Source organism: Lepidochelys kempii, chromosome 4 (genome assembly GCF_965140265.1).
Source record: "Lepidochelys kempii isolate rLepKem1 chromosome 4, rLepKem1.hap2, whole genome shotgun sequence".
Classification (NCBI taxonomy): Eukaryota; Metazoa; Chordata; order Testudines; family Cheloniidae; genus Lepidochelys; species Lepidochelys kempii.
In genome coordinates, this window is record NC_133259.1 from 27,143,045 (window position 1) to 27,164,292 (window position 21,248).

Genomic DNA, 21,248 nt, shown 5'->3' on the forward strand with positions numbered 1-21,248 from the left:
TGGGAAATAACTGGTGAGGTGGTAATACTTTAGAAAGGGATCTGGGGTTTATAGTGAATCACAAATTGAATACGACTCCACAATATGATGCAATTGCGGAAAAGGCAAATAGTCTGTGGTGTATTAACAAGAGCATTGTATATAAGACACAGGAGGTAATTGTCCTGCCAGCACTGGTGAGCTCAGCTGGAGTAGTGTGTCCAGTTTTGGGTTCCACATTGGACAAATTGTAGACAGTCCAGAGGAAAGCAACAAAAATGAAAATGTTTGGAAAACCTGATCTATAAAGACAGGTTAAAAAAATCTAGGTACCTTTAGGGGGGAAGAGGGAAACTTGATAAGTCTTCAAATATGTTAAGCACTGTTATAAATAGGACTGTGATCAATTGTTTTCCATGTCCAAGGGTTACTCTAAATTCACTGATCAATGTATGTCTACACTGCAGCGAGCCACCCAGCCCAGACAGACAGACTCATGCAGGCTTGGCATGATCTAAAAATAGCCATGTGGACATTGTAGCACTGGCAGAGGCTTAGGCTACCCACCCAAGCTCAGATACATGGGTCATCAGTATTGCAAGGCTGATCTCCATTTCCCCGAAGTCTGGAGTTCTTTGGAGCCTTGTTTTTGGTGCAGAGCCATCTCTAAAGATATTACCCAAAAGGTACTCATTGAGCCAATACAGATCACAGAATCTTTTCAGCATAATTTCCTCGCAGTACACCTCATGTTTAATTGAATAATATAGATAATAATAATTGTGGACAGTTCATTGTTGGAAAGAAAATGTGCACTTGAGTGATTCAGATGATATGATAGAAGAGGAGCCATGATGGAAATCTGCCGCTTCAATTACACCTCTATTTGGATTTCTCATCTTTCCTGTACAGTTATTCCAAACAATGAGGGTATGTCTACACTGCAGTGTAAGTCCAGGGTTCAGACTCAGGCTCAAACCTAACCCTCCTTCCAACTACACACAAATCACACAAATGCAGGGCTCGGATGCAGGCAGGGATAGAGGGTTGAAGCATGAAGCAAACTGGGACCCAAGGTTCAAGCTTTGCAGTGTCGACGCAGTGCTCTGGGAATCTACCAAAAGTTTCTCACAATCCCATGGGCTGACTTTTTGTCCTCTGCACAGTGAAGTTCGATGACAGTCAATTTTTCCCACAGTGCACCACAAACAAAGGAAGTTTGGGATATGGTTGGTTGGATTTGGTCCCAGTATAGATGTTGGAGTTCCAGGTTGGGACCCAGGGTTCAACAATTCCTAACCTGGGGTTACAAATTAGTGTAGATGCTCAAGCCCTAAATTAACAAACCCACGATCTGCTAACTCAGGTCCTACTAACCCTGGGTTTACATTGCAGTTTTGACATACACCGAGTGTTGAATGGGAGGAGTGGAAATTGATCACATTTTACTACAGCCTTTTCAATACTATGTATGTAATGAATGATATTTTAAGGGCACCCAGGATAATGACAAGGAGTGGAATTCATTAAAGAAATTCTTCTAGCTCCTTCTCTCTAGTAGGCAATGCTCTGTACATGACTAGTTCATTTCAATCAGATGTGATTTTTGTTGCTCACTGCAATTAAGAGGGTCATGTAGTTCCATGAGCAGTTCACTGCTAGTTATCAGCAGGGTCAAAAGTTCCAGATACTTTTAAGAGCAAGTGTTTTTGATCTTTGGGTACAAAACTAACAACTCAGTATAAACCCTCCCTATAATACTTTTGAGCTTCCTGTAAAGTACACCATTAAGCCAAAGTGAAACAGCAACAGGGGTGACAGGTCATGGAGAAGTCACATTTTGGACTGTACTAGGCTCTCATATTACAATCTTGATTGCATAGCATTAGTAACTTATTATTATTTAACATTTAGATTACAGTAATTCCGAGAAGCCAACCACATCAGGGCCCCATTGTGTTAGGTGCGGTACAGACAAACATACCATTGATTAGAACTCTAGTTATTCAAAATATTTCTGAGACGTTGAAAACAGTTAGAGAAATGATGGTTCAGTTAACCAGGAGTAACCTGAAAGTTACATATGCTGCAGGACAATGCTGAAATGTAGCCATAGTGTGTCAGTTAAGTGGTGTTTGAGTAAACACTGTTATACCATACTATACATATCAGAAAGATCAGTGGGCACCACAGAAATTCTGGGGAAAAGGATTTGTATCCCAAATCCTTCCAAACAGAATGCACTATCAAGATTTTTAAACCTAACTTTAGAAGTTTCTCTTTAAAATCAAGTATGATCATTATTGCCAACCCAGGCATTCAAAACTCACAAGATTAGAATAAAATTAATTAGTTTTTAAAAGTAATAAACTTCAGGTGCGGGAGGGAGGTTGTCTTCTGGTGTTTGGAGCCCTTTGGGTTCACATTTTCACCTTTTCTTTCACTTTCCTCTGTAACCATGAGGACTAAAAACGAACTTTTTTAAAAAACGTAAAAGCTGAAGTTCGCATGTGTTGCACCCAGGGGCAGGAGCTTTTGGAGAAACACCAAATACTGCAAGACTTGTGATAAAATGATGGGTGTTAGCAACACTGAAAAGGTGTCACACTAAATGTAGCCATTTGTTAATTTCCTCGGGCAAAAGACAGACCGCCTCCCAGTTTGTTTATATTTCTCCCACAAGCCCGTGCAGCAGTTATAACACAGGTCATGCACACATTCCAAAGTGCTTGCAATGGTAAAGAAATATGACCAGCCAGTTTGAAATTGCCTTTGCCTATCACCAGCATACCCTACCTTGGCACTCTAGCACTAGCGTGGATAGAAAGTGCTGGTGCTGCAGGGACACCATTGAAAGGGGGCTTCCCAGCACAGTCCCTAGTGCTTGTGTAATCCTTTCTGTGATGACTCTGCACCGTCTCTTGTATTCCTGTTTGTTTCTCGCTTGGGGCTACTGCAGTTTCTGTGATTTTATTCATACAAGGTTTCTGTTTTGGAAGCTGCAGTGCAATGACTGGAGGGAGTAGTTATATGTAGCGGTTCTCAACCAGGGATCCGGGGCTCCTTGGGGGGCTGCGAGCAGGCTTCAGGGGATCTTCCAAGCAGGGCCAGCGTTAGATTCACTGGGGCCCAGGCAGTGATGAGCTGCCAAAATCTTAACAACTGGTTCCCTCCTCACCCCTCAAAGGGGTCGTTGCCCACCCCAACCCCCGGGACTCCTGCCCCATCCAACCCCCCATGTTCCTTGACGCCCCCCCCAGGACCCCTGCCCCATCCACCCCCCTCCTCTGTCCACTGACTGCCCCCAGAACCGGGCAGGAGGGTCTCGTAGTGGGTGTCCACCCCACCCCTAAGAGCCAGAGGGACCTGCCGGGGGGCAAGATGGGGAGTCCCAGCGCTGCTTACCTGGGGCAGCTCCCAGGAAGCATCCGGCAGGTCCCTCTGGCTCCAAGGGGCAGGGGAGTGTAGCTAGGGGGGGAGTAGGGGGAGTGACCGCTCCCCCCACCGATCACGTCAAAAGTGGCGACTTAGGCGCCAACTCTCTGGGTGCTCCGGGCCTGGAGCACCCACGGGGAAAATTTGGTGGGTGCAGAGCACCCACTGGCAGCTCCCCGCCCCGCGCCTGGCCCCAGCTCACTTCCGTTCCACCTCCGCCCCTGAACGCACTGCCCCGCTCTGCTTCTCCGTCCCACCCCCCGACTTCCTGCGAATCAGCTGTTCGGCGGGAAGCCTGGGAGGGCTGAGAAGCAGGCGGCGGCTTCACACTCAGCCTGAGGGTGGCAGAGGCGAGCTGGGGCGGGGAGCGGTTCCCCTGCGCCCACCCCTTCCCCCAGGTTACCTGCTGCGGCGCGGGTGGCCCTCCTCACGCCCCCAGCCCCAGCTCACCTCCTCCCTGGGCCTGAGCACGAAGCCGCCGCCTGCTTCTCAGCCTGCCCCAGCTTCCCGCGCGAACAGCTGATTTGCGGGAAGTCTGGGGAGGGGCGGAGAAGCAGAGCGAGGGGGTGCGTTCAGGAGAGGAGGTGGAGGCGGAACAGAGGTGAGCTGGGGCCGGGGGTGGGACGGGGAGGGGAGCTGCCAGTGGGTGCTCTGCACCCACCAAATTTTCCCTGTGGGTGCTCCAGCCCTGGAGCACCCGTGGAGTCGGCGCCTAAGGCGCCACTTTTGGCCGGTTAAATTTAGAAGCCCTTTTAGAACCGGTTCTCTCTCGTGGAACAACCAGTTCTAAAAGGGCTTCTAAATTTAACAACCGGTTCTAGCGAACCGGTGGGAACCAGCTCCAGCTCACCACTGGGCCCAGGGCAGAAAGCCAAAGCCCCATCACATGAGACTGAAGCCCAAGGGCCTGAGCCCTGCCACCCGGGGCTGAAACCGAAGCCTGAGCAGTGTAGCTTCGTGGGGGCCCCTGTGGCATGGGGCCCCAGGCAATTGGCCTGCTTGCTACCCCCTAACACGGGCCCTGGCTTTTCTATGCAGAAAACGAGTCGTTGTAGCGCAGAGGGGCCGTGGAGTTTTTATCGCATGTTGCGGTGGGCCTCAGCAAGAAAAAGGCAGAGAACCTCTGCTTATATGGACAGGCTGAACAGATTCACAATGGCGAGGTTTAATTGCCCCATTTCAAGTTGTCAAGGGCCATTTTTCTCGTGCAGACTAGGCTAAAAAGTGTAAGCCAAGGAGAGGTGCCAGTCTCTTTAGGCTTAGGTGCAGAGCAGCGTAAAGCAATGCCCCCCCCATTTCAGTTTGCCAAACAGACACCCTCCCTTCAAACCCTGTCCCCCATAAAGGGCAAATTAAACCTCAGTTTTTAAACACACTCAGAGTTGCAGACCCCTCTTCTGGAAGCAAAGAAGGAGGGAGCCATCCACTCCCACAGCAGGGGACATTCAGGCCTTGAGGGAAGCGAGCAAGGCCAGAGAGTCTCAGGAGGCAGTCCTACTATGATCTGTTGAGGGTAGGTCAGCAGCTCCCTGCTTTGATGTGGGAAGCAAAGGGAGTAGAAGTAGCTGGGAATAGGAGGAAGGAAGGGCAATGAGTAGGACCGAACCAGAACCCAAGCTACTGCAATGCGAAAGGAGAAAGAGGGTAACGGTGCTGCTGAGATGGAATCTAAACCTCACAGAAGAGGAGGCCTCTTACCATGACAGCTGGGAGTGACCAAAGGAAGAAAGGGGTGGAAGCAGTGGAACCTGATGCAATTTCTCTACAAGAGAACAAAGAGGAGCAGGAAGTGAAACACTGTGTTGATACTTCTCCTTCTTCCCCTTCCCAGAACACATGGGTAGCACTCCCTGGGCACCAGACAAACAGTCCATAAAAGCTATTTATATGCAAAGTGCACAGAAAACTGTTCCTACACAAAATACTATAGAGGAGAATGAACAGAATAATAGTGAATAACTACCGGCACAGTGGCTTAAGATAGATAGTTAATGGCAAATTATCAGCTTACAGATCAAACTTCTGCCTAAACATTTTTACCCATGGTCATAAATAGCACTTAAAATAACTAATGGACTAAAGAAAAAGCATTTCTGTCACTAGCTGTACAGTTTGCAAACTTTGTGCCCTGACAAAGTATAGTCAGTTTCACTGATCCCCCTCTATAGTCAGGCAAAAACCAATCAAAAATCCCTACTACAGTATCTCCACTCTGCATTTCCAATGAATTCGGCGTGTCTATGGGAAGCTCTACACTACAAACTTCAGCCAGTATAGCTGTCAGAGGGGTGATGATATGCGGTCCCTGGCCGGCATAGCCATGTTAGCAAAAGCCCCTAATGTAGATGAGCTTTTGCTGGTACAGTATAGCTTTTTTCACTGGGGCTGGAGCTGAGATAAGCTATACTGGCAAAAGCATGAGTTTTACCAGTATAAACTACATCTACACTAGGAACACTTTGCTGGTATAGTATAGCTATCTGGTCAAAGTGTTCCCTGCATAGACCTTGTCTCTCATACTATGCTGAGTGGTGCAGGGTCACTCTCTATTTTTGTGTATTACAGAGTGCTTACCTTACCTGTGCTTTATACTAGCAATGAAAGGCAACACTTCACAATCATCCAGGAAGCTAGGCTCCCAGTTCTAGAAAGATCTGGAAGTATTTACACCTCCAAAACAGTGGTTCTCAACCAGGGTATGCGTACCCTGGGAGTACACAGAGGTCTTCCAGGGGGTACATCAACTCATCTAGATATTTGCCTAGTTTTACAACAGGCTACATAAAAAGCACTAGCAAAGTCAGTACAAACTACAATTTCATACAGGCACTGACTTGTTTATACTGCTCTATGTACTATTCACTAAAAAAGTACAAAATTTATATTCCAATTGATTTATTTTATATTTACATGGTAAAAATGAGAAAGTGAGCAACTTTTCAGTAATAGTGGGCTGTGACACTTTTGTATTTTTATGTCTGATTTTGTGAGCAAGTAGTTTTTAAGTGAACTTAAAACTTGGGGGAATGAAAGATAAATCAGACTCCTGAAAGGGGTAGAGTAGTGTGCAAAGGATGAGAGCCACTGCTCCAGACCATCTCCCTCCCTTCTCCCTTTTTGGGGTGATGGAAGGGGGGGAGAGGGAAGAGGAATTGCAGGAGTCACTAAGGGATGATCTACCCACAAACTTGGGCTGGTTTAACTAAATCAATTTTAAAATGCAGTTTTGATTAACTGGTGCAAGTTTGTGTGTAGACAAGGCCTCAGGCTCCTCCTGTGCACTATCTGGAGGAGTAAGAGAGAGAACAAACTGAAAATGCTTATCCCTCACAACAATCAAGAGTGGGAATATTGATCCCCTTCCAACTCACCTCACCCAATAGCTGAGAGAAGGCTATAGGACTCTGAATTATGCTTAATTGCTATTACGTTGAGACCTTAATTGCCAAGTTTAATCCTGGACCATATTTTTAAGGCGATAAAATGGAAGCCCTAGAAGATCTTAACCTATAAGAAGAAACAGACATTTTAAAACAAACAGAGTCTTTTATTATAGTTAAGTATCAAGGGGTAACTGTGTTAGTCTGTAACCACAAAAACAACAAGGAGTCCGGTGGCACCTTAAAGACTAACTAATGCTCAAATAAATCTGTTAGTCTTTAAGGTGCCATCGGACTCCTTGTTGTTTTTATTATAGTTAGTTTGTTTACCACAATGTACTCAGCCCTGCACATTTCCCAGAAAAGCAGAATGTACTTACTCTTAACAGAGTCTGCTTTTCTGGGGTAGTGTACAGGGTTGACGACATGGAATAGGACTGGTATGCTGATGCACTTATCCTAGTCAATTAAAAAGTTTGCCAAATGTACAGTCAAGTATAAAGCTGCCTTCGTTGTTTTACATGCAGTTGTCATATAGCCACTAAACGGGATCTCTCACTCAACTTTTGATAGCTGGGGTCAGATTGTTCAAAATCTTAAACGAAAGTCAATGTGACTTGGACCCCTAAATTACTTAGGTGCTTTTCAAAGTTTTTACCCTAAAACATTTTAAGATCGTGAAGGGAAAGGAATTAATGATTACTGAGAACTGTTGAATACTGCCCAGCACTGGATAGAATCAGAACCACTTAGCTGTTTGCCATGGGCTCTATACTGCTAACAGCTTATTGTGATTCTCCATTAGAGGGGATGGCCTGTTCTTTCAGAACACAAAGATCTTAATTCTATTCTTTCTATTGCCTTGAAATACCAGGAGGTCAAGATGCACACCAGTGTGACAACTATGAAGTCCTAGGTCATAGATTTATTACAGTACTTGTTTTGCTGCCCCCAAATCAGTAAATTTTGTGTATGAAAATAAGGGGACAAAGGAGAACCCGAGTATGAGTCAACTGGTAGTTATCTTCTATCATGCACTGTCGCTGTAGCATGCAGTAAAATCATGGGTTTGTGGCTAGCTCTAATAGAGTAAGATTCAACTTGGCCTAACTGTACAATGCAGGAAGGGGTCATCGCAGCTGCTCCCACTATGTATGTATTTTTAGCATATCCTGTATCTGCTATACACTCACTCCAGCCACACCCACACTTGCCATTCTGTTGCTGCTATTTCTCCAGAAGCATTTGCGTTTGGAGCCTCGGATACAGCCTGACTCCCACATGAACTTCTGTGGGAATGATAGAAATTGCTTTCATAATTACTTTAATTTCATACTGAATTAAGTCCCTGTTCATCTTTTCCCACAATGCTTAGAATAAAGCCACAAGGACTAGAAGGTACAGAACATCCCAATATTAAAGAAAGCAAAAATGAGATATTTGTTATCAATTTAGCTATTGATGCATGCAGAGGATAAAATATCTGGTATCTGTAACGGGGGGCAGGCAAACGGCTGGGGGAATTAACTGACCATGGATATTGACTATCTGGGTCCACTCATTAGTCATTGGTTTCAGAGTGGTAGCCGTGTTAGTCTGTATCAGCAAAAACAACAAGAGTCCTTGTGGCACTTTAGAGACTAACAAATTTATTTGGGCCACAAGGACTCCTCCTTGTTTTAATTAGCCATTGTTACTTTGACTCTGCACCAGCCAGAGGGTACAGTTGGGTCCAGATTCTAAACGAGTATCTTTCTCGTATGCTTTGATGTTGCAGAGGAGGGATGGGTGTCACTAACAGTTGAGGCAGTAGGTCAACACAGCATCCAGAACAGGATGCTGTTAAGGGGCAATGAAGAAACAGAGGAGGTAAAGAGCATGACACTACTGCCACTGTCTGCCGAAAGAGAGACAGCTAGATAAGGTCTCCTAGTGTAACCCACACACCTCTTGGGTGCCGTGCTCTGACCTGTGTAGTGGCACCGAGACCACTTAGAAATGAATGAATCTGCTACAGCCATAGCTAACAGCCCTGTGCCTTTTAGCTCTTGCAGCAGAGGCTCATGCATTTAGCTTCAGAAGTCCCAGGTTCAATCCTGCCCGCCTACAGCCGGGGTCTGTCGGCATTACACTAGCAGATTAAGTCACTTTCATCTCTAAATTCCTATGACATTACAAAGTAGGTGCAACTATATCACGAAGTTGGCATGCTTATGAAAAGGGGTGTATCGGGGTACCTATATGTAGTGTTTCAGTTATTGGTAGCATACCTCTAGTACTGCATTATTCTGCAAGTATTTTAATACCAATCTTCCTCTTGATATTCACTGGAACCCCCATCAACCAACAGCTTCAAACGGAATCTAGTAATTCAGCAAATATATTTTCTGCCGCCGATATCATCTACACAAATACAGTGATATACTATAGCACCCTTCTGTTAAAAGAACACCATTCCCCAAAAGACACTCTGAAGTTGCATTAATATAATAGGGTGTTTGGACAGCCATCCTTTTAACATTACAGTGATATATTTCCAAGGCTCATATGCTGTGCTATAAGCTGGAGCTAAATTCTGCAGCAGGGAGCCCTGGATTCTGCAGGCTTGGATTTCCATGGCAGCCCTAAAGCAAATTTTAAAATTTTAACTTTTATTGAATCCCCTACGAAACTGAATAACTACCGTCATTAAAGTATCACCAGTGTCATTTACTCAGATATTCAGTTCAATTGCGTGAACGTTCAATTTTCATTGTGCTGCAGCATTTTGTATTCGCATATAGGAGAAGCTGTCAGGGAGAAGCTGAAAGTTTTGTCAGCTCTGAGAGGGCTATGTGGAGCTTTTTGGCATCTGGGAAAGTAATTGGGCCAGAGGGCAGTTGAAGCTATAGGCATGGCTGAAAGGATGAATCTCCTCTTTCCCTTCTTCTCTTGAAGGGTTTGATGTGATCATTTTTGGGGATGAGGGGTGTTGACTTTCTAGTTCCTTGTTAGCAACTAGCTTTCCCACTGCTTCTAACAACAACTTTTCGCTTAAATGGCCAGCTTCAAAACAATTAGCAACATTGACATTATTAGGTGTCCAAGTTCAATCACGCTGAGAATATGGGTAATGCCCTTAGCCTGAAATCATCTCTCTGAGATATCTACAGCTATTGACATATAATCACTGTATTTGTTTACACTGCAAATGTTATCGTCGCAGCCTTAAAGGCTAAGATTTATTTATTTTTTAAATAAAAGTCAACGTTCTGTGCTGGGGGGTGGAACCTGTGGCAAATTCTGCAGCCAGGAAGTCCTGGGATATGCCAGACTGATTATTTCTAGTCATTATGAAGCAAAAAATTCACATCTCAGACCAGGAGGGTAATTACATTATAAAATTGTATATAAATTATTATATAGAAAAGAGCTAGATTCTTTGGCCAGGAAGGCAGCAGATGCTAAGAATTAACAACTCGTTACGACAACCAATGGTTCAATTAACTTAACCCTAACGCTTGAATTGCACCAGTGTTCTTCAAAAAAGCTTCAACTCTGTGCTCTTGAGATGTTAATACAAACTGAATGTTCTCTTTAAAAGGATTAAATATCTTGTAGGATAGCAATGCTGGGGTATATCTCCCATGCTGGCAAGATGCACAATTTCACTAGAATGATAAGGCAAGGCAGAAAGGCTACAGAACATGTATGTGATGAGGAAATACCACTCTGTATTTGCTCCTTGCTCTCAGCCACCTGCAGTGTGCTGCTATCTACAACCTACAGCAAACACACCAGAACATCCAAGTGCAAGTAAAAATGAGATTAAATGTTGTTTTGAAAATACTTTGTTAACACATTGGGGTGGGGGGGGGAGGGGGAGGGAAGGCTGTGATACAGGTGAGTCCTGTCTGTTTTCTCCTACAGTCCCTGGAGCCGACCAAGTTGCCCATCTTCTTCACCACAGATTAGACTAATGGTCACATCCCCCTCCTGGAAAAGGAACATTGTCCCTCTCAGAGTCCAATTCTAGGCCTGAACCCAGGAATAATTACCACAATTCCATATTCAGCAAGCTCCTCCAAGTCAGAATTCTCCCCCACCCTCCGACCCCAAAGTAAAGCAGGTTAAAATGCAGCAGTCCTCCAGCCCTGCACTCTGGAGCCCAGCTCCAAGCCACACATCCAAGAGTCAACAATTCCTCCAATTACTATGCACCTATTCCAGGGCCTCCACATCTCCAGCAATTCTCCACGCTTCTTGCAGCTCTTCTCTCACAGCCCTCCACTCAGCTGTTCTGCAAGAGGGCTCCCTGCAGCATTCCACTCCTCGGGTCTCTTTGTTTGGAGTCCCACCCCTGCTCATGGGAACCTCCCTCCAGAATCAACTCTCTGGTTCCTGGGCTCAGCCTGCACTGAGTGAGCTGGTTCTTCCCCTTTATCGAGGATTCTCTGCACAAGTCTTCTATTCAGCAGGGTTCCCCCACTCTGGCCAGTTCTCTCCAGCAAATCCTATCCATAGCACTCTCCCAACAGTGTTCTCACTGAACTTCACCAGCAGCTCTTGACTACTGTTCTTTTGAGTCTCATAGAGCTCTTGACTGGCAACTGTCACCAGCGCCTTACTGCTCCTTCCCTATTCCCTTTTCACAGTTGCTGCCTGAGTCTTCATAGAGGCCAGGTGCTCTCTATCAGGCCTAGCTGGGAAGGACCTAACCCATCACAGGAGAACTGGACCCATTTCCTCTTTAGGGGGCCTTATGCACTACTGGAGCAATTCAAATGGCTTATATCACAGGCCAGGATCTGGCCCAGGGATTCCAATACCCCAGTTTAAAAATGGGATACCTGTTTCCTTGCATGCTGTCCTGTTCTTGGGCTTGCCAAGTGCAGATTATGGGATTTTATTAGAGCCTGGCCTAGACTCCTGACTTGCTGTATGGAAGCAACAGTTCCTACATATCCACTGGGCCAAGTTCTGTGTCAAATGACACCCCTTGCACTCCTATTGAATTTTGACAGTTTTGCCAAGAGTTTTAGTCTGGGGAGAATTTTTCCAGCAACAGCCATAGTTTTACAGCATCCCAACCCTGACATACCTTTTTCCTAACCAATTACAATGTACATTTTTAAACATGGTATTTATAAAAAGTAGATGATCAGTCTTAAATTTGCTTCAGCATAAAATTAGAAATTCACTGCAGTACAAAATCAGTAACATCTCTCTGTGGGTTGATGCTCTGTGGTCTGAACATTCTTTAAACTGTAATGATAGCTTCACGGCAGAATGTCACCAGTTAGAACCTTCATTAGTCTAGTCGGAGACAGTATGTCTGGAAAGAGTTTTGTCACTTATGTATCCACAGATTTTGCAGAGGCTGGAGATAAGCATGTAGGTAAACAGAAGGTCAAACACTGAGCTTCTTACTCATTCTTTAATTAGGAAAAGCTTATTGAGTTCAGTGGATATTTTGCCTCTGGATTTGGTCCAGATATAGGAGACAGAAAAACCCAGAAAAAAGGACATCAAAATCATTTCAAGTGAGAAAATGTATGAAAGCAAGACAGCCTCTAGTTTGGTATTTTTAATATTATATGGTGTCGTGTTTGCAGCCAGAGGTGGCTGAATTTAATATTCCCTAAGGATCCAGCTTCCATTTGTTCTGGCTGCACATCATGCCCTGGTCACCGGTCAAGTGAGCTATTTCTATTCTCAGCTTGTGTTTCCTTATCTTATCCACCTGCGTTGAACCTGCCTTTGTGTTTGGGAGTAAAACATACTACAGAACAGAACAAAAATTGTAAGTTTACCTTGGAAATCCACAAGCCATTACTGGCCCAACATGAGACAGCAGTAATGAGTCAAAGGAATGTGTCGGGAGGGAGAACACCACCTGCCCAGGAACTAAAGCTCAATTAAAGGCTAGAGTAAATTCCATTTACTGCAATTGGATGTTTGAAAATGTCCATCTTGCAAATTGATTTCAGATGTCCCCACCTACGAACAACCGGCAAACCCCAAAATGTTTAGAGTGCAAGTTCAAGTTCAGTTCAGATAAGCATCCAAAATTCAGCAAATTACCCAAAGCCTATTCAATTTCTTGAGCCTGCAAAACTGAGCTGATGAGCTGATGCAGCATTTGAGGTCTGAACCAAAACAGAGGGGAAAGGGACACAGAATGGGAAGAAAACATATTCAAGTGTTGCAATAGCTCAAAAAAATGGCTCCCTTTGCATCTAGTTCCTAAAACAAATGAAGGTTTGTGTATATGGGGACATGAGCGAGGGAAGGAGAGGAGAACAGTTTGTCCATCGCTTCCGGCTACAATTAACGATACTTACAAACTCAAAGCGCATCTAAATAGAAATGCAAACAACCATCACTTGAAAATGCTCCTGTTAATTAATATCATTTTGTCATCATCAATTGTCTCAAGCTGCAAAGCTGGAATCTGGCTGTTTGGTTTGTCTGGTTATAGAGATGGGGTGACCCACAAAGCTCAGTAGTGTTCAGATCTGGGGGCTTTGGTTTAGGTTCATCTCATTTAGGGTTTGACACAAAGCCTAATGAAATCAATGGAAAGACTTCAAATGACTTCAGTGCCCTTTGGATCAGGCCTGTAGTGCCAAATTCTGCCTCACCACTATCCCACACACCTGCCCACCCACACTAATTTAATAGTACCTTTCTCCGCCAGTACTCCTGTTTGTTTCGAATGCCTGATTTTGACAGGAGTGCTTGGTGGGCAAAGTGCTACTCACTGTCACAAAGAGTCACAGAATCAGATGCTTAGTGAATATATGTACTGTGCTTTGAAGAAGATATGCATTGTAGAAGTGCTAGGTATTATTCTATAAGCACATGCTAATGCCTACACTCCACTGAAAACAATTAGAGAACAAGCTTCACTTTAGTCTTGGTTCATTTCTTCAGGAAAATAAATCTTGGTGTTGACTCAGAAGGAGTATCTGTATTTGATCATCATCAAAGGTGGGGGCCATTGAATTGTGGAGGTAAATGCATGGTTACGCAGGTGCTGTCGGAGAGCGGGCTTTGGATTCTTCGCCCATGGCATGTTGTTTCAGGAAGAAGGATTGCTAGGAAGAGATGGAATCCACCTAATGAGGAGAGGGAAGAGCATCTTCGCTGGCAGGCTTGCTAACCTAGTGAGGAGGGCTTTAAATAGGTTCGCTGAGGGATGGTGACCTGAGCCCAGAGGTAAGTGGGATACCCGGAGGAAACACAAGGAGGAGGATGCAACAGGGGAGGCCTCCTGATTCATAGTGAGAAAGTAGGGCAATCAGCGAGTTATCTTAGGTGCCTGTACATGAACGCAAGAAGCCTGGGAAACAAGCAGGAAGAATTGGAAGTCCTGGCACAGTCAAGGAACTACGATGTGATTGGAATAACAGAGACTTGGTGGGGTAACTCACATGACTGGAGCACTGTCATGGATGGGTATAAACTGTTCAGGAAGGACAGGCAGAGGAGAAAAGGTGGAGGAGTTGCACTGCATGTAAGCGAGCAGTATGACTGCTCAGAGCTCCAGTACGAAACTAGAGAAAAGCCTCTTGAGAGTCTTTGGGTTAAGTTTAGAGGTGAGAGCAACAAGGGTGATGTCATGGTGGGCATCTGCAATAGACCACCAGACCAGGTGGATGAGGTAGATGAGGGTTTCTTCGGACAACTAACAGAAGTTTCCAGATCACAGGCCCTGGTTATCATGGGGGAACGTCAATCACTCTGACATCTGCTGGGAGAGCAATACAGCAGTGCACAGACAATCCAGGAAGTTTTTGGAGAATGTTGGGGACAAATTCCTAGTGCAAGTGCTGGAGGAACCAACTAGGGGCCATGCTCCTCTTGACTTGCTGCTCACAAACAGGGAAGAATTTGTAGGGGAAGTAGAACTGGATGGCAACCTGGGCAGTAGTGACCATGAGATGATCGAGTTCAGGATACTGACAAAAGGAAGAAAGGAGAGTAGCAGAATATGGACCCTGGACTTCAGAAAAGCAGACTTTGACTCCCTCAGGGAACTGATGGGCAGGATCTCCTGGGAGGCTAATATGAGGGAAAAAGGAATCCAGGAGAGCTGGTTGTATTTTAAAGAAGCTTTTTTGAGGGTGCAAGAACAACCATCCCAATGTGCAGAAAGAATAACAAATATGGCAGGCGACCAGACTGGCTTAACATAGAAATTTTCGGTGAGCTTAAACACAAAAAGGAAGCTTACAAGAAGTGGAAACTTGGACAGAGGACCAGGGAGGAGTATAAAGATATTGCTCAAGCATGCAGGGGTATAATCAGGAAGGCCAAAGCACAATTGGAGTTGCATCTAGCAAGGGATGTGAATGGTAACAAGAAGGGTTTCTACAGCTATGTTAGCAACAACAAGGTGGTCAGGGAAAATGTGGGACCCTTACTGAATGGGGGAGGCATCTTGTGACAGATGATGTGGAAAAGGCTGAAGTACTCAATGCTTTGTTTGCCTTGGTCTTCACAGACAAGGTCAGCTCCCAGGCTGCTGCACTGGGAAGCACAATATTGGGAGGAAGTGAGCAGCCCTCAGTGGTGAAAGAACAGGTTAAGGACTATTTAGAAAAGCTGGACATGCACAAGTCCATGGGGCCGGATCTAATGCAGCTGAGGGTGCTGAGGGAGTTGGCTGATGTGATTGCAGAGCCATTGGCCATTATCTTTTAAAACTTGTGGTGATTGTGGGAGGTCCCGGACAATTGGAAAAAGGCTAATGTAGTGCCCATCTTTAAAAAAGGGAAGAAGGAGAATCCAGGGAACTACAGACGACAGCCTCACCTCAGTCCCTGGAAAAATCATGAAGCAGGTCCTCAAGGAATCCATTTTGAAGCAGTTGGAGGAGAGGAAGATGATCAGGATCAGTCAACATGGATTCACTAAGAGCAAGTCATGCCTGACCAACCTGATTGCCTTCTATGATGAGATAACTGGCTCTGTGGATATGGGGAAAGCGGTGGACGTGATATATCTTGACTTCAGCAAAGCTTTTGATACGGTCTCCCACAGTATTCTTGCCAGAAAGTTAAAAAAAAGTATGGATTGGATGAATGGACTATAAGGTGGATAGAAAACTGGCTAGATTGTCAAACTCAACAGGTAGTGATCAGCAGCTTGATGTCTAGTTGGCAGCTGGTATCAAGTGGAGTGTCCCAGGGGTCTGTCCTGGGGCTGGTTTTGTTCAACATCTTCATTAATGATCTGGATGATGGGATAGACTGCACCCTCAGCAAGTTTGACACTAAGCTGGGGGGAGAGGTAGATATGCTGGAGAGTAGGGATAGGGTCCAGAGTGACCCAGACAAATTAGAGGTTTGGGCTAAAAGAAATCTGATGAGGTTCAACAAGGACAAGTGCAGAATCCTGCACTTCGGACAGAAGAGTCCCATGCACTGCTACAGGCTGGGGACCAAGTGGCTAAGCAGCAGTTCTGCAGAAAAGGACCTGGGGAGTCTAATGGATGAGAAGCTGGATATGAGTCAAGAGTGTGCCCTTGTTGCCAAGAAGGCTAACGGCATATTGGGCTGCATTAGTAGGAGCATTGCCAGGAGATTGAGGGAAGTGATTATTCCCCTCTATTCGGCACGGGTGAGGCAACATCTGGAGTATTGCATCCAGTTTTGGGGCCCCCACTACAGAAAGGATGTGGACAAATTGGAAAGAGTCCAGTGGAGGGCAACAAAAATGATTAGGGGGCTGGGGCACATGATTTACGAGGAGAGGCTGAGGGAACTAGGCTTATTTAGTTTGCAGAAGAGAAGAGTGAGGGGGGATTTGATAGCAGCCTTCAACTACCTGAATGGGGGTTCCAAAGAGGATGGAGCTCGGCTGTTCTCAGTGGTGGCAGATGACAGAACAAGGAGCAATGGTCTCAAGTTGCAGTGGGGGAGGTCTAGGTTGGCTATTAGGAAATACTATTTCACTAGGAAGGTGGTAAAGCACTGGAATGGGTTATGTAGGGAGCGGTGGAATCTCCATCCTTAGAGGCTTTTGAGGTCCGGCTTGACAAAGCCCTGGCTGAGATGATTTAGTTGGTGTTGGTCCTGCTTTGAGCAGAGGGTTGGACTAGATGGCCTCCTGAGGTCTCTTCCAACCCTAATCTTCTATGATCCCATAGCTCACAGCTCTTTGGCTCAGTTTCTCTCCCAGCTGTCCCTCCCTCCCTGTTAGCTCTTTTCCCCAGGTAATAGGTAGTTGGAAGCATGATGAATCAGCCCAGGAAGCATTTCTGTGCTAAGGTATATGTATATTTTGGTGCAGACGGGGATAGCGGGAAATGTGGTTAGGCGAGAGCACTTTAATTCTAGAGTCAAGGAATTCCCAAGTCCACTATGAAGTTTGGGATTCAGAGAAGCCTTTAGACTAGAGTTGAGTTGTCAGGAAGGTTCTGGGGCTTTTATTTTGCTATCAATGGATCCTGAACATTTCTAGATTCATCCAGCCTCCAATAATACGCTTGTGCATGAGAGTCCAAAGAATTTCATATCAAAACTCTATTGGAAAAATTTTAGGAAAATATTGCTAGCTCACAGACTGAATTTAGATCCTAAAATTTTCCAGTCCTGTGAGGGCTGCCAACTTCTCTCTCTCTTTGTATTTGTTTCTTGCAGGAGGCTGAGTCCAGTATTCATCAAGCTGCAGTTAATCCCTGCAGGCTAAGGAAGATGACAACTATATGTCCTTCTGGGGAGAACATTCAAAAACACTGCAGATCATAATAGTTGCATCTGTATGTGTGTATGTGTGTGGAGAGGTTCCAGACAAATCCACAAATCGCAAACATTTCAATGAGTGTTGAGCCCAAAATGCACAATTTGGATGCAGTTCCAAACTTCTCGATAGTGTTGGGATGGGAGTGTTCACCTCCAGGCTATGGTTTGGCTGAATCTACAATTTCAACTAAATATAATTCTAAAATATGACAGTGCCTCCTATTAAGTGGGACGAAGTATTTTGCCAGAATGTGGGAATATTTACAATCCATTGCACAAAAAGGGATGCACACAGGACTGTATAGTTTTGAGATGCATTTGAAGGCACGCAACACACATTAAGATAGGGAGATGCAAAAAGCGGCTCTGTCATTTCCTGCCTCCATTGGTAGTCAATACCTGATGCTTCAGAGGGTGATGTATGTCCTCCCCACACACCCTATAATGCTCCCAGACAATTGTGAAAGGCCACACATTATCTGAAGATATGAGAAGGGGAGACCATTGGAAGTCTTCAGGGTATGTCTAAAGTGCAGCTGAATGGAACACTCCTACCCTTGGCAGACACTCAAGATAGCGGAGGTGGAGCTAGCTTGCTAAAACCAGCAGTGTGGGGTTGCAACTCAGGGCCCTGGATCTGAGCTTGAGTGGCTAGTCAGAATTTCTGCCAGAGCTGCAACTTCCCACTCTAGCATGAGCCCCACCACCATGAGTCTTTCCACCCAGGTCACTGCTAGCTGCAATGAAAGCATACTCTCAGAGACTAGAGGAGCAGCCAGTTAGCTTTGAGAGGGCCACTTACTAGGTCCCTAAGATGGGGAACATATGTCGACTGACTTTAAAAAAAAAGTGAGGTTGCCTTAATTGCATTTTACTTAAAGGGACACTGTCAACTTAAATCACAGTTACTGCCCGACATTTTTTACCTGCTGTTGCGACAAGGAACACCTAATCAAATTAAATTAAAGGAAAAATAACCCTCAGTTTTCTCAGTCTGTTCACTTTGAGCATTTGACAGAACTTTGTGCGTATAACAGTTTCACTCTCCCCATATAGTCTCTGGGTGGGTCTTTCACACGGCAATAGGAGAAAAAATATTTTTAAAAAATAGGAAAGTGGGATTATAAAATAACAGAAACTAGCAGGGGGATTCAGTAGGAAGTGTTGTACCTGAATTTGCTCATCTCATTTTTTGAAACTGGTCAGATTTCAAGTTAACAGTGTCCCTTTCAATAGGATTGTGTCAAACATGAGGGGATTCCTTTCTGTCCTCCACAGATTATCAATTTATGAAGTTTTCCAGCTCCACTCACGTTTCATTTGTATGGTAGAGATGGAGACATACGCTTTGTATTTTTCCACCCATGGTCTTCCTTTTTTTCTTATTATTTTACCAGTGGAGTTTCAGCATGTCTGTTTTGAGTTTAAGATTTTTATAACAGAATAAAATAGTTACAAGCAAATGACCATTACTTGATGATATTGGCTAATTCAGCGTGATGAGCACTACCCAATCATTCCCATTCAGCGACAGGAGAGGTGTTAGGAAATGCATTTGACAGAAATCGTAGCTCTCCTTTGCATCCCCTTTAACCTGTGCATGTTGCTTTCTAATAAGCTTTTACAAACAGCACCGCTGAGCCTGCTCCTACTGAACTAATCCCACCTTGCTTTTCAAAAGACCTGCAATGAAGTCAAGGTTTAACAATGGCAGGAAGGCTGCTCATTCTAACCCCAGCAGAGAGAGCATAAATAGCAGCCCAAACACGTACTTACAGAGTTCATACTGACCTGGCAGGGTTTGAAAAGCAAATTTTCCTGTAGCAACAATATTACCTGTCAATCTCCATCACGTTTTTAACAGCAATGAGCCAGAATAACAACACAAGTTACACCACACAAGACACACTTGTTTATTTGTGCATCAATTTCTAACATGTAACCCAAGTAAAAGTTTGAGGACACAGTGGCCTGCAATTACTTAATCCATTAATAACAGAGTTTCTGTTCACTGGTTAGTAGCCAGTCACTGAAAGCCATCTGCTCTAATGACATCTGTAAAAGCTATGACTACAGATCTGCTGCATAATGGGCCAAAAAATTGGAGAGAGAAAATCAGCTTTGTTTTCAAATTAATCCTTGATAAAGATGATGAAATGATAGTTTAAGTTGTAGTTGCTTCCCACGCTAATGAAATGTAATTTATTCTGCTTTGAAAGTACACAAACTTTTATGCAGAAAAACATTAGAAAAAGCAGGTCAATGGCCATTATGTCACCTAGTATCATCAAGTATTTGGAGACGGGAGTAACTTTTTCACATTGCAGAACTAAAACACTACTGCCCTGGGCATTGTGGGATTACACTGGAGGAATGTTACAAGTCTACATGTATTTGTGGTCAACATACACTGGCTTCTGATAAGCAGACTTGGCCAAATTCATTGCTAGTGTAATTGCAGTGAAGTCAGCAGGGTTACACTCGGACACACTTTAAGTTCCCCAGTGTGTTAAATGGTATTTTCAAATCTGACAAACATTTCAAATCCTTTTAAAAGTCCCGAAAAATATATTTTTCACAGGAGAAGAAGGAAAACATTTTTTGAGTAAATGGCTTTTCCCAGTTGCTGGGTGCTTTTAATCCCTCAGGTTTGGGAGGCTCATGACAGCTGGACAGAGATAGGCCACAGAAACTGATCGGTCAGTAGGCTATTTCACTATAGACATTTAATTCGATTAAAAACCAATGCCCTCCTTGCATTCCTCCAAATGCAGTTACTCAGCCCATACATGTGGGAATGAACGACTGAGCTGCTATAGTACAGTGAGGTGAAGCCTAGCAGAAACCCATAAACGGTGCCCAGGCGCACTTAGCTGCTTACCAAGAAAGTCAGAAGAGTGACAGAGAACAGTGCACTCTTACCATTTGCAGTGCAGATGCTGAACACGGCCAGGGAGAGGAGGGCAGCTCCAAGCAGCTTCATACTTGTAATCTGTAGCATGGGCATTCCCTTGCAGAGCCAGGCAGCGTGTTTTCTCTCTCTGTGAGGCAGGCCCTAATTAGTAAGTGGAAAAAGTGTGCAGAGACTGTGCAAAGTCATTGCCCATTCCAGCTTATTTTGGGGACTTTGATAAAGAACAGGAGGAAACGCAGCATATTCCCTCCGAGAGTTCAATACAGAGGAGACTTATTGTTTCAGTCCTTACAGGAACTCATTTCCTTTGGCAGTCAACTGTGTTTTTGTTAATACTTTATTTTGTGTTTTTTTCAGCCCAGAGGCCAGGAAAGGTTCTAAAGAGAGGCAGATCTTTCTTTAGAATGGTGTACATCAGACCAATTTTTGGTAACATATTTTGGATGTTTTTAAAAGGGGACACTTAATAGTGATGGTCCAAACAAGGGCCATTTTATAGCAAGGTACTGAAATACAGAGCAAACTGCAATTTAATATAGTCTGCAACTGAATAAATGGTAATATTGTAAGACAGGAAACCTTGGAATTCCAACTGCATGGCCAGAGATGACTCAGAATCAACAGTGAGCACGAGGTGGCCTGGCATACAGGAATTACTGCTGGTCTTTTGCAATCTCCCACAGAGAAGGGAATGCACCATGAACCCAGAATACCTTTCCCTTACCCCAAGGTTATGTCCCAGGATGGGAAGATCTAATTATGAAATGCAGTCTGAGTAAGTCATACTCTGCATTTGATATGAAATGGCAG

The 21,248-nt window shown here is 44.6% G+C and overlaps 1 protein-coding gene across 4 annotated transcripts in view; it reads right to left on the reverse strand.

Annotated features, from left to right (window-relative positions):
- Positions 1–20,665, reverse strand: part of EMCN (endomucin) — an 89,681-nt gene extending 69,016 nt beyond the window's left edge. The window contains exon 1 of one of the 4 annotated variants that reach the window (XR_012158498.1): positions 20,447–20,664. Coding sequence is in view for 2 of the 4 variants with exons in the window: in XM_073340791.1 (XP_073196892.1) it covers positions 20,447–20,531 (85 nt within the window). In the remaining 2 variants the exon portion in view is untranslated. Of the gene's footprint in view, positions 1–20,446 lie in introns of all 4 variants that reach the window. The other 3 variants (XR_012158499.1, XM_073340791.1, XM_073340792.1) reach the window with 3 other exon arrangements.
- Between the last annotated feature and the right edge of the window lie 583 nt (positions 20,666–21,248).